At 33.5% G+C, this 12102-nt stretch overlaps 1 protein-coding gene across 1 annotated transcript; it reads left to right on the top strand.

The window, feature by feature from the left end:
• The first annotated feature begins 5834 nt into the window (after positions 1 to 5834).
• On the top strand, positions 5835 to 9472 carry LOC145594225 (uncharacterized). The gene is made up of 4 exons (XM_081650559.1): positions 5835 to 8098; positions 8177 to 8482; positions 8572 to 8626; positions 8780 to 9472. The coding sequence occupies exons 1-4, from the start codon at positions 5835 to 5837 to the stop codon at positions 9470 to 9472; spliced, it is 3318 nt and encodes a 1105-aa protein (XP_081506685.1).
• The last annotated feature ends 2630 nt before the right edge of the window (positions 9473 to 12102 follow it).

Raw genomic sequence — 12102 nt, forward strand, 5'->3', positions numbered from 1 at the left:
TCCTTTGAGCTTCTCCCATGTTCACTTGCACACACAATTCTCACACAAAAATTATTAGTAGCACGACTACAAATATAGCCTAAAAGAAAATCTTTTTGTATTTTTCAAATAGATGGAATAGACTCAACAACAATACACAATCAAGACACCATTCCCCGACGACGACGCCATTTTGATGGGACAAGAAACGGTAGGTCGTTTGGCTACCTTCCCACCCCAGTCAAACAATATTTATAAACTTAACAAACCTCTGTATGAGTATAGTAGTAAGTCGAGGTCGAACCGAAGGGAATGGTAAATGAAAGTCTAACGCCTAACGCTAAGCTATTCCGAAGTAAAGAGCGGGGTTGTAAGGCTAAACTAGGACTAAACACAACATATAACTTGTAAGCCAAAAATAACAAATACTAGGGCTAGGATCCACATGCAACAACAATGAAAACCAATCAATTTAGGAGGTCAATCAATTAAGTCAAGCAATGTGAGGGAAAGTTGAAATTGCAACCAAAAGAGCATATCATGCTATTCTCTTAGAGGTCTAACTAACGCCGACTACGTCAAACACTAACTAGGAAATGTCACAAGATACCTCAATCAAGTAAATGCAAGCCACAAATTAATGGTCCGTATCAATGTGAACCTACAATGCAATCTAGCGTGAATAACAAGGGTGATCAAGCCTAATCAAGCACACACATGCACAAAATCAATCAACCAATTTAATCACATTATCAACTCAATCAATTTCCCCAAATTAATCTCAATTCGTCACTAATACATGCTTCACCATTACCCTAGCAATCAAACTACTTAGAATCCATGAAGAACATCAAGATCAAAGCTAAACTAATCATCAAATCCATATTCATCAATTGAAATCAACAAATTCAAACCAAATCAAACTATTTACAAACTAAATTAAACAACAATACTAATGAAATCAAACATGATATTGCATTAAAGAGTAAAGAATTCTTACAAACTTGATAGAAATCAAATCAAATGTAGCAATCTTCAATCATCAATCATCAATCATCAAACCCACATTTTCTCTCTCTAGAAATCAAAGAACAAGTGTTTTTCTCTCTCTAAGTTTTAATCTAATCTAATTCTAGCTAATGAAGATCTAATACTCTCTCTAAAAATAGAAGGAAATAACTATATATACAAAGGAGAACTTGGTTATGACGTCCAAAAATAGACCCACGCTAGTGCGGTCGCTGGTAGGAGGGAGAAAGGCGCGCACGGAACATACCCACACAGGTGCGGCCGCACACGCTTTATGTGCGGCCGCACGCTACACCTGTGCGGATGCACAACCCCTGTGTGCGCCTGCACCTTTGTGGGTGAACTTCCCTTCCTTCTTCGTCCTAGGTCATCCGGTGCACACACCTTTGGTGATGGTGATGGGGAACGAAGTAGGCAGCAACTTTTTGACATTTTTGGTGGGCACATGGCATGAAAGGTATCCATACCACTTGTGTGCACCGGTCTTGAAGCTTGCTCTTCGAGTCCCTCTTGACTTGGAGCTCTTTACACTAGCATAAGGCATCAAAAGCGATGATAACAGTTGAAAGGAAGCTCGAGAATCCTTGGACAATCGATCATAACCTACAAACAAAAGAGAAAAAGCAAATGACGTGGGGAAAACTATGTCGTTGAACTAATCCTCCCTACGGTCAAACAAATTTATAATCACTCAACTACCTAAATACAAGTATAGAGGTAAGTCAAGCTAAGGGTCGAACCACTAGGAACGGTTATGTTCAAGTATTTCTAATTAACACCTAAGCTAGGTCGAAGTCTAAGGTGAAAGGTAGCGCTATTCTACTTCCTAAATCATGAATCAAACAAATGAAACACTAGGGAATGGGGATCAACATGCATTCATGATAACCAAGCTAATTAGGGAGTCAAGCAATCCAAGTAATGCAAAGACAAATAGTAGGAGCAATTAGGGGCATTCAACTAATCATCCTCACACTCTCTAACATAGATTTCTCTAGTGCTAAACAATATGAAGAAACATAATCAAATGCTCAACTAATTATGATCAAATCGATATCAAGTGGTCATGTCAATCAATTCAATCATGCAATCAATGCTAGCAATCATGGTTAGCTACTCCAATCAAACTTATGCAACATGCAAACCTCTATGAATCAATTTAGTTACAACACAAGAACTACTCAAATTCCCAAATCAATCTCAATCCATCAATTACACATGTTTACCCAAACCCTAGCAAGTAAACTACTCAAGAAACATCATCATCAAATCTACTATCAACTATAGAAAACAAGAATTAACAAAATATCAAGAACAATTACTCTAATCAAACATCAAATATCAAAATAAAACCAACCAAACATCTAATTAAACAAAATAATTGAATGAGATAGAGTTTAGAAATGTTCATTGATAATTAGGAAGATCTCCAACACAATTGTCACACTTGCATCTTCAATCTCTCAATCACCATTGAAATTCCTCACTTTCTCTCTCTAAAACTACTCCTAATCTAGAGAGAGAAGCTCTCAACCTAAGAGAGAGAAAACTATTCTAAAACTAAAGAATTACATCCATGAAGAATATAGGAAACCAAAAACTATATAAACAAAAGTAGAAAAGAAGCTTAAAATCGTAAAAGACCCAGAAACACCGCGCCCGCGGAGAAGAACGGACACCCCGATAACTGCGCCCGCGGGGCCTAGGCTCGCGCCCTCGGGGAGCCCTCGGGACAACCGCGGGTGCTTACTGCCCAAAAACGGCAGTTTTGGAGCTGCAGCAACCCCGCGCCCGCGGGTACTGTAGCCCGTGCCCGCGGCAGAATTTCAGGGTTAACTTCGGAAGGCTGTAACTCTTAATATATGAATAGTATGAGGGCGTGCTACCTATCATTGGAAAGCTTATTAAGTCTAGTTTCCAACCCAACTAGAATCACATCAATCCGATCTGTAGAACTTGAGATATGGCTGAAACAATGCACAAAGGTCATATTTGATACTTTGCAATCCTTCGTTTTCCTTTGTTTCAAACTAAAATTCAATTCCGAAAAGTGCATATTGATGCTAGTGGGTGCTATTTTCAATTTCCATGCATATAGCCCGCGACGTACCTACAAACAACACAAAGAAACGGAGAAGCGAGAGAAATAGCCGAGAAATGAATAAAATGATAAGAAAACCATTAAAAGCATGCATTTCTCTAAACTAACACAAAATAACCCAAATCGAGCATTATTCTCTATAAACACGACACAAACGACTAAAAATGAGCATAGAAATATAAAGAAAACATAGCCTAAAGGTGCCATAGATGGCACAGATCAGCAAATAATAGAGAAAAACCACGAATAAACGAGAAAATGCACAAAATAAAGAAACTAACTATGAAAAGCATAAATTGAAGAAATCAAGAGTAAAACTAAAGAAAACTAAAGAAAATAGTTATAAAATGAAATGAAATTCATCCAAAAAGAGATCAAATGAGTGCCATAGATGTCACTCATCATGAAAGGAAGAGTTAGATGAAGTTGCTTAAGCATATCTACAAATTTCCCAAATTGTTCATCCAATTTGTGTCAATTATACCTTTGGGGATAGGGAAGCTTGGGTTTGTAAAGTTCTTTCTCATTCTCTTTCTCTATCACTCTTTCCACTTGTTCCTCATCAACTTTCTCACTTAAAGGACACTCATCTCCCTCAATTTCAATAGGACTCTTGCTAGTTCTCTCTCTAGCATCACTCTTCTTAGGCACTCCACCCTCAAGGACCCTACCACTTCTAGTAACATTAGCATCTATACACTACTACAATTTAATACTTGTGCCACGATTTATGCCACAGGATTTTTAAAATTGTGGCAATTTTACATCTTGCCACGGGATAATCACTTTCACAATAATTCCTTTTGTTTTATAGATATATTTTGCCACGACAAAAAAAAATTTGTGGCAAACATTCGATTTAGCCACGAAGCATTTTGTGGCAAGTATATTTTAGTCAGGATTCCTTTCATCAGATCATGGAGTACATTTGTACATACTAGTATGTGAAATATTTAAAATTCAAAAACAATGACCTAAATTTTTTAACAAAATTAAACAACCGCCTTAAATAAAAAAATAGCCGCCCAAAATAAAAAGTTCCCACTAAATTATACTTACACTCTTACGTTCTCTCTAGTCTGACAAAAAAAATAATATAAAAGAAAAACCTAAAACATAAGTAGAAGTTCCTTCAACCTTCAAAATTTCTTTTTCTACCTTAAGTTTTATTTTTTCCTCACATATTGAAGATATTGTTGGCCACCGCTCAATTTAATCTTTCAATTGTTCAATCATTGATACTAGAATTCCTTAATTGCGGTTAGGTATTATAATATTGATTTTCTAATTAACATATATATATTTATTTAATTGTAATCATAATTTTCCCAATTTTGCTTGTAGATTTCAATTGCTGCAATTCGGGTATTATTATTTATTCTGTTGAAAGGACTTTCAGGAATCAGAGACAAGGTATGTGTGTTTCGTGCATAATTTTTTCAATTTTCTTGTTAGGTTTGTTGTAACGAATTGGAATTATTGGATGTTGCAAAAGAAAAATTAATCTCTGCTGAATTAGTTTGATTTTTTAAGGTTATTGAGATTCATTATAAAGTATAGTGAGGCTTCCAATATTTGGTTAGATTATTATAGTTTTGCTGTGACTTTTCATTGACATTCTAATGGTAGCGTTTTTTTGCACTAGTATTATGCACTATAATAAGATAAAATAGCGTTGGTGTAGATGTGTAGTATGAAATTAAAATTTTGATTTGCATATTAAAGCTAGTAATCCAATTGTTCCATAGGTGGGTACTTTTGGCGGATAAGCATATAATATAGTATCATATGTCTAACTGGACTAACTCTTATATCAAATTAGATTACTCTAGTTTTGGCTGGATAGGATTCTGTATTCTTAGTTTTATTATAAGAAAGTTTTATTTTTATGTTAATACAAGTTTCAAGAAAAAAAAACTATTAAATCATGAAACTAGTGTTTTTTTTTTATTTTAAAAAAGAGTAGTTTTCAACTCATCAAATAGTTCGAGATAGACACAAGTGCAAAAAAAGAACAAGATATATCCTGTATACATAACTTTTTAGTAACAGATGTTAGGTGTAAATCTATTTAGAGTATTTGTTTTTCAACTCAATAACTTAAAACATGAGATGCTCAAGGTAAAGTTAACTAGTGTTAGATCAATATAATACTCTAGCGGGGCGTTTGGAATGTGAGAATGAGAGTTTGGGGATTAAAATTTGGGAATGGGATTGGGAAATGATTGTTGAGAATATAGAAAAATATGACCATACTTTGTTTGGATAGTGGATGAGAATAGATGGGGAATAAATAACAAAAATACAAAATTACCCTTATTAATCTTTCTTCTTTGAATTATTGACTCTTGTTTCTCTATATACGTTGTTCCCTCAATCCTTACTTAGCTAACAAACTTTAATTCATAGATTACATGGTTTTATGCATATTAACTAACTTTATATTTTTTTTTTTTTTTTACATTTGTGATAATAGTTATTAGTGTATTTTGATCTTTAGAGGCATCATAAATATTAATTTGTGTGTTTTTAAGATAAATCATGATGTTGTTTTATTTTACCATTATTAATCAGAAGCTATAAGTAGTGCTTAGTTCTTACATTAGGTGGGGCTTATGTATTCAAATAAATTTCCTCCAGAATTACGTTCAAATGCTCACATGTATTGAATTTTTATTTATTTTTTTCTAATTATGTATCTTGTAGCTACTTTTTCACTAAAGATATGGATACTTCAGATCTTTTAATAAGGAAAAGGTTGGAATGGATGGGTTGTGATGATAGAACTCATACATTGTACATAAATGGGGTGATAGAGTTTTTAGACTTTGCTTTTACTGATCAATCTAGTAGTATTGATGATGAGGAAGAGGAAACTAAAGTCCCTTGCCCTTGTAATCGATGTAACAATAGTCGCCACAAGACAAGGGAAGAGATTTATGATGATTTGCTATTAAATGGAATGGTGAAAGGTTATGTTCGCTGGATCTATCATGGTGAATTTAAACCTCAAGAAAAACGACGTAGAATTGAAATAGGTGATGATAAGGGTCAAGATGAAATCTTTGATATGATATATGAGGCTCATGGGCCAATGAGCTCAAACGACATTCTAGATGAACTTAATAACCAACCAGAAGAGGGACAGACACATGATAATGAGCATGTTAAGGGTACAAAGGGAGTTGAATCTTTTGAAAATTTGATGAGAGATGCTCAACAACGTTTATACCCTGGTTGTGATAACTTTTCAAAGTTGTCATTTATATTAAAGTTGTTCCAGATTAAGTGTATGGAAGGGATAACTAACAAAGCTTTTACAAGTATGCTTAAAATGTTTAAAAGTGTGTTACCTAGTGATTCAAATGTGCCATCAACATACTATGAAGCACGTAAAATGATCACTGATTTGGGTTTTGATTATGAGAAGATTGAAGCATGTGAGAATGATTGTATGTTGTTCTGGAAAGAGAATGCTAACCTTGAAAAGTGTACTGTATGTGATACTAAACGTGACACAACTTCCCCTAAGGTGCTACGATATTTTCCATTAACACCAAGGTTACAAAGGTTGTTTATGTCTTCTAAAACTGCTAATGAAATGAGATGGCATAAAGACAAGCGGGAAGATGATGGAGTTCTTAGGCATCCAGCAGATAGTAAAGCATGGAAACATTTTGATGTGACATATAAGTCATTTGCTGCAGATTCTCGAAACGTCAGATTAGGTTTGGCATCTGATGGATTTAACCCATTTGGTGGTTTAAGAAGTGATTATAGCATATGGCCAGTAGTGATTGTTGTGTATAATCTCCCGCCATGGATGTGTATGAAACAACCTTATACTATGCTATCTTTGTTAATTCCAGGCAAAAGCGCACCAGGAAATAATATTGATGTATACTTACAACCTTTAGTTGAAGAGCTAAAGCAATTGTGGGAATTCGGGGCTAAGACTTATGATGCATCAAAAAATGAATATTTTCCTATGCATGCAGCTCTCTTATGGACCATCAACGATTTTCCAGCTTATGCTAACTTATCTGGGTCGTCTACTAAGGGCTATAAGGCTTGTCCCCGTTGTTTGAATGAAACCTCTTCAACTAGATTACCTAATTGTGGGAAGTGTTGTTATATGGATCATCGTTGCTTTTTACCTGCTGATCACAAATGGAGACACAATAAGTCTTTTAATGGTAAAGTTGAAACAAGGGGTCCACCAAAGAAATTATCAGGTAGTGAAATATTAGAGCAAGTTAAGGATCTTGAAGGTATGAAGTTTGGGAAGACCAGTAAGTTACCAAAGAGAAATGACAATTGGAAAAAGCAGAGTATATTTTTTAAATTGCCTTATTGGAATAACCTCTTGCTTCGTCATAATCTTGATGTTATGCATATCGAAAAAAATGTTTGTGATAATATTCTTGGCACTTTACTCGACATTGAAGGTAAAAGCAAAGACAATATTAAAGCTAGACATGATTTGAAACATGTAAAGATTATGAAGCATCTTGCTCCAAAATTGATTGATGGTAAATGGCATATGCCACCAGCACCTTATACATTATCCAAAGCTCAAAAATTAACAGTGTACAAATTTTTGGAGGATATTAAAGTTCCGGATGGGTATTCATCTAACTTTTCTAAGTGCATCAATCTTGAGAAGCGTAAAATATGGGGACTTAAAACGCATGATTGTCATGTGCTTTTAGAGGAATTGTTGCCGTTGGCAATTCGTGGAGTATCATCTTCTAAAGTGTACGAGGTGATTACTAAATTGAGTGCATTTTTTAAGAATTTGTGTTCCAAGACTTTAAAATTAATGGACTTGAATGATCTTGAGGATCATATTGCAATCACCTTGTGTGAAATGGAAAAGATTTTTCTTCCCTCTTTTTTTGATGTAATGGTGCACTTATGTGTTCACCTAGCTGAGGAAGCTAAGATAGCAGGGCCAGTTCATTATCGATGGATGTATCCTATTGAAAGGTATTTTATTTTGAATGAATTGTGAAATTTCTTTGTTAACATGAACATATATTCAAAATTTATAGTGTTGTCTTACAGGTTATTACGAAAATTCAAATCATATGTTCGCAATAAAAATAGACCAGAGGGATCCATTGCGGAAGGATATATAATAGAGGAGTGTATGTTCTTTTGTTCAAGATATTTAAATGATATGGAGACTAAATATAACATGTTAGAGAGGAATGCAGAAGAAGAAACTGATGCTTATAAGGGATTATCAATATTTGCATCATATGGTGTTCCCTTGGGAAAGGCTAAATCTAAATCTCTAACTACCGAAGAGTTGATACAAGCTCGAGAATATGTGCTTAAAAATTGCGACGAAGCTGAGTCATACTTAAAGTATGAACTTTCTTATTTTCCTTAATTTATTTATGTTATACAAAGTATTTGGACACTTGTATAACAATAGTTTTCCTTTTTTTTAACAGTGAATATGCAGAAGCGGGATCTGATAAAAATTTGGTAGAATGGTTTCAAGATCGGGTATGATAATACATAATTATATATATTTTTTAATTCTTATTAACACTTAACTGACCGTCTCATATCGAACCAGGTTACAACATTGCCAGAAAGTGAGGATCAAGTTGTCAAAATTTAAAAACTTTGGCTTTAGGGCCTTTTAATGGTGTCCAGTGTTTTGGTGGATATTTGGCTAATGGATTCAGGTTTCATACTAAGGACATAGAAAAGAAGAGAAAAAATCAGAATTCTGGTGTTATGGTTAAAGGAATTGCAGAGTCAAAAAATATTGACTACTTTGGGGTGCTTAATGACATAATTATGCTGCAGTATTTAGATGGAAAGCGTGTGATCTTGTTTCGTTGTGATTGGTGGGATGTTCATAAGATTGGTAAAGGGGTTAAGATTGACCAAAGCGGTGTAGTTAGTGTTAACACTAAATGTAAGTTAATTACTGATGAGCCATTCGTGCTTATGTCTCAAGCCCAACAAGTATTTTTTGTTAGAGACGGATTTGATCCAAGCTGGTTGGTTGTGCTTAAGACCCATCCGCGACATCAATACAACGTCCCAGAAAATGAAAATGCCGATTTAGATGAGGATGCTTTACAACAAAGTGACTCAGGAGCTGTTCCTAATGTTTTCTTATCGGCTCATGACTTAGAGGACACTCCTTATCAATTTGAAGACCAAAGAGATGATATTGATGACATAATCATTGATGCAACTGATCAAAATCAACCTAAAGTTGTCAATGATAATGAAATCGAAGATGATGAATTTGATTTTGATACAGACAATGACACTGATGGTGAAGAAGAATGTGATAATGATGGAGATGAGGACGATGATGATTATATTGCATGATTTTTGTTTCTTTAAATTAATTTTTTAAATTAATTTTCTTTCACTAATGTTATAGTATGACATTTTAATATAAATTTTGTTCGATATATTATGCTTTATAAATCATGATCTAGAAAAGTTGCATGATATAGTAATTTATGATGTAAACTAATGATTATATGGTATATAGCTATTAATACTTTTAGTGCAGGTTTAATGATGGAGAAAGTTGGAATTAATACTTCATACAAGAATAGTGGCCAGCAAAATGAGTATGAACAACAAAGGTTAAGGAGGATTCAGGATAATAAGTATAGAATGCAATCCTTGGGTATCAAGCGTATTTCAGCATCCTTGACAAGTTTAGTGGAAAGCAAAAAAGGAAATAAGAAGATGAAGAAGAGCCAAAATGTGACTAAGAAAGATAAGGACTATGTTCCAAACTTTGATGATGAGGAGGACGACATGAATTTTCTAGATGATAATGAATATGAGAAAGAAGATGATATTGCAATGCCGAAGAAGGTACTTTCATAAACTAGTTATTTAATAATTTATATGGACATCAAGTTTTTGTTATCTGCTTAATTACATGTTTCAGGATAAGCGTTCTGCAACAAAAGGAAAGCTGAAAAAAAGTCAATTCATTCCACCAATGTCTGTGGCTAAGTTTTTTAATATGAATAAAAAGCAACAAGCAGCAATGGTAGGAGATAAAACTTTTAAATCACTTTCAAAAGCCATGAAAGTTGTGGAACAGGGTATGTGATATGAATATTTGAATTATCTAAATGTTTATAACTCAGAGTAACATAAAATTAAATATATGTCTTCCTTAATGCAGCCATTAGTAATCACGTACAATCAAATGCACATCAAAAAAATATTGGTCAAGATGAAGGTAAAAGCCATTGGTTCCTTTTAATGAATTATGAAATTAAAATAGAATTGTTCTTTCAATATAAGGGATTTGTGGCGTCGTTGTATGCTTTTAAAAAAATTTACTTTTTTATACTTGTACATTGCAGACATACAAGATATAGAAGGAATTGTAGAGGATTTGAATGAAAATGCTGATAATGAGGTTGAAATGAATAAAGGTAGTTTATAAATAATAATTTTTTTTGTTTACACGTTACATAATATTTGGCTATTAGAATTACATTGTGCTAAAATTGGGATTTTATACAACGTTTAATCATATATGAATGAGCATTTATTTGATGATGATCAAATGAATCAAGGTAAGTGAAATTATCATTCTTGAAGACATCAGCAATAACTATACTGTAATACCTTTTCATCTTGTTTTATGAATGTTTTTGTAATTGCACATATGAAAGAGGATATGGAGATAAACAATGATGAGGATTTTCAAGTAACAGGTGATGTATCTACTCATGTGGTTGATGATGAATTAGATGGAGATAGAAGGCTTATTGTAGTAGAAGGTGATATAATATACATTGTATTGTCTTTGTTGTTGTTTTTTTTCTTTTCCATTTTTTTTTTTTAGAAAAATCATTTTTATAATTACTATTTTCATAACTCTTAATGTTTAGGTCCTGTTAAGAGAAGGCGAGGGCCTGTATACTGCAGAAAGCTTACTATGTTGCCTCCTGGAGAAAAAATATATGTGGAGTTTAATAAGGATGGCATTCCTGTTGGAAAAAATTCATCACTCTTTGCTTTTTTCTTGGGTGAACAAGTAAGAAATCGCGCCGTCATTCCTTTGCAAGTTAAAGATTGGGAAGACATTCAGCCGGATAAAAAGGAACATATTTGGAGTTGTGTTTTGGTAAGAAGCTTTTTTCAAAGTGTTGTCTTTGCTCTACGTAATCCGATCTTATTTTTTTTCTTATTTTTTACAGGAAAAATGTTCATTTGATGACCCTGAGATAAGAAAAGACAGTGTTCTTAAACATGCTAGAAAATTATATAGAGACAGTAGACATAAGTTGAAACGAAAATATTATGATGATCCAAATCTTAAAACAAAAGCTGAACGCTTGAAAAATAAGCCTGAAAAGCTACTTAAAGCGGACTGGAAGTACTTGGTTGAACTTTGGAGTGATGAAAAATTTCAGGTATTAAAAGTTCTTATATTATATGTATTAAATTTTAGATTTGTAGTACATTAATTTTTTTATTTACCATAGGCAAAGAGTATGAAAGCTGCTGAAAGTCGATCTCATCAAAAGATGCCTCACTATAATGGGACTAAAAGTTTTGCTCGCACGAAAGATGAATTTGTAAGTTACTGAAAATAGGAGTTTATTAAATTTTACCTCTTCTAAAGTGAATTAATAACAATGATTATTTGTGTTGTAGAAAGAAAAACATGGGAAAGAATGTTCACGAGTTGAGCTGTTAATTGAAACTCGTAAGAGGAAATCAAAGAAATCAGTTAATGATGTTGCCTTAGCTTATAATATGCATGCAGTTGTAAGTGTATTTCAATTTTGTTTTGAATTATATTTGTCACAAAATCTGAAAGCTTGTATGACTTAATTTAATTTCTTTGTATTGGTGTTTAGTCTGAGATGAAAAAGTTGAATGAAGAAAGAGAACAAGGGCTTAATAACTTCACAGATGAACAAATATTTGTGAAGGTGCTAGGTGAAGAAACTCATGGATATTTGCGTGCATAC

Source organism: Chenopodium album, chromosome 19 (genome assembly GCF_948465745.1).
Source record: "Chenopodium album chromosome 19, dcCheAlbu1.1, whole genome shotgun sequence".
NCBI classification, from domain to species: Eukaryota; Viridiplantae; Streptophyta; class Magnoliopsida; order Caryophyllales; family Amaranthaceae; genus Chenopodium; species Chenopodium album.

What these genes read in the sequence shown, in the direction of transcription:
- LOC145594225 (XM_081650559.1), top strand. Translation starts at nt 5,835, where the DNA reads ATGGATACTTCAGATCTTTTAATAAGGAAAAGGTTGGAATGGATGGGT. An exon ending in TGGATGTATCCTATTGAAAG is followed by an intron (nt 8,099 to 8,176) that starts GTATTTTATTTT and finishes GTTGTCTTACAG; the next exon opens with GTTATTACGAAAATTCAAAT. An exon ending in GAAGCTGAGTCATACTTAAA is followed by an intron (nt 8,483 to 8,571) that starts GTATGAACTTTC and finishes TTTTTTTAACAG; the next exon opens with TGAATATGCAGAAGCGGGAT.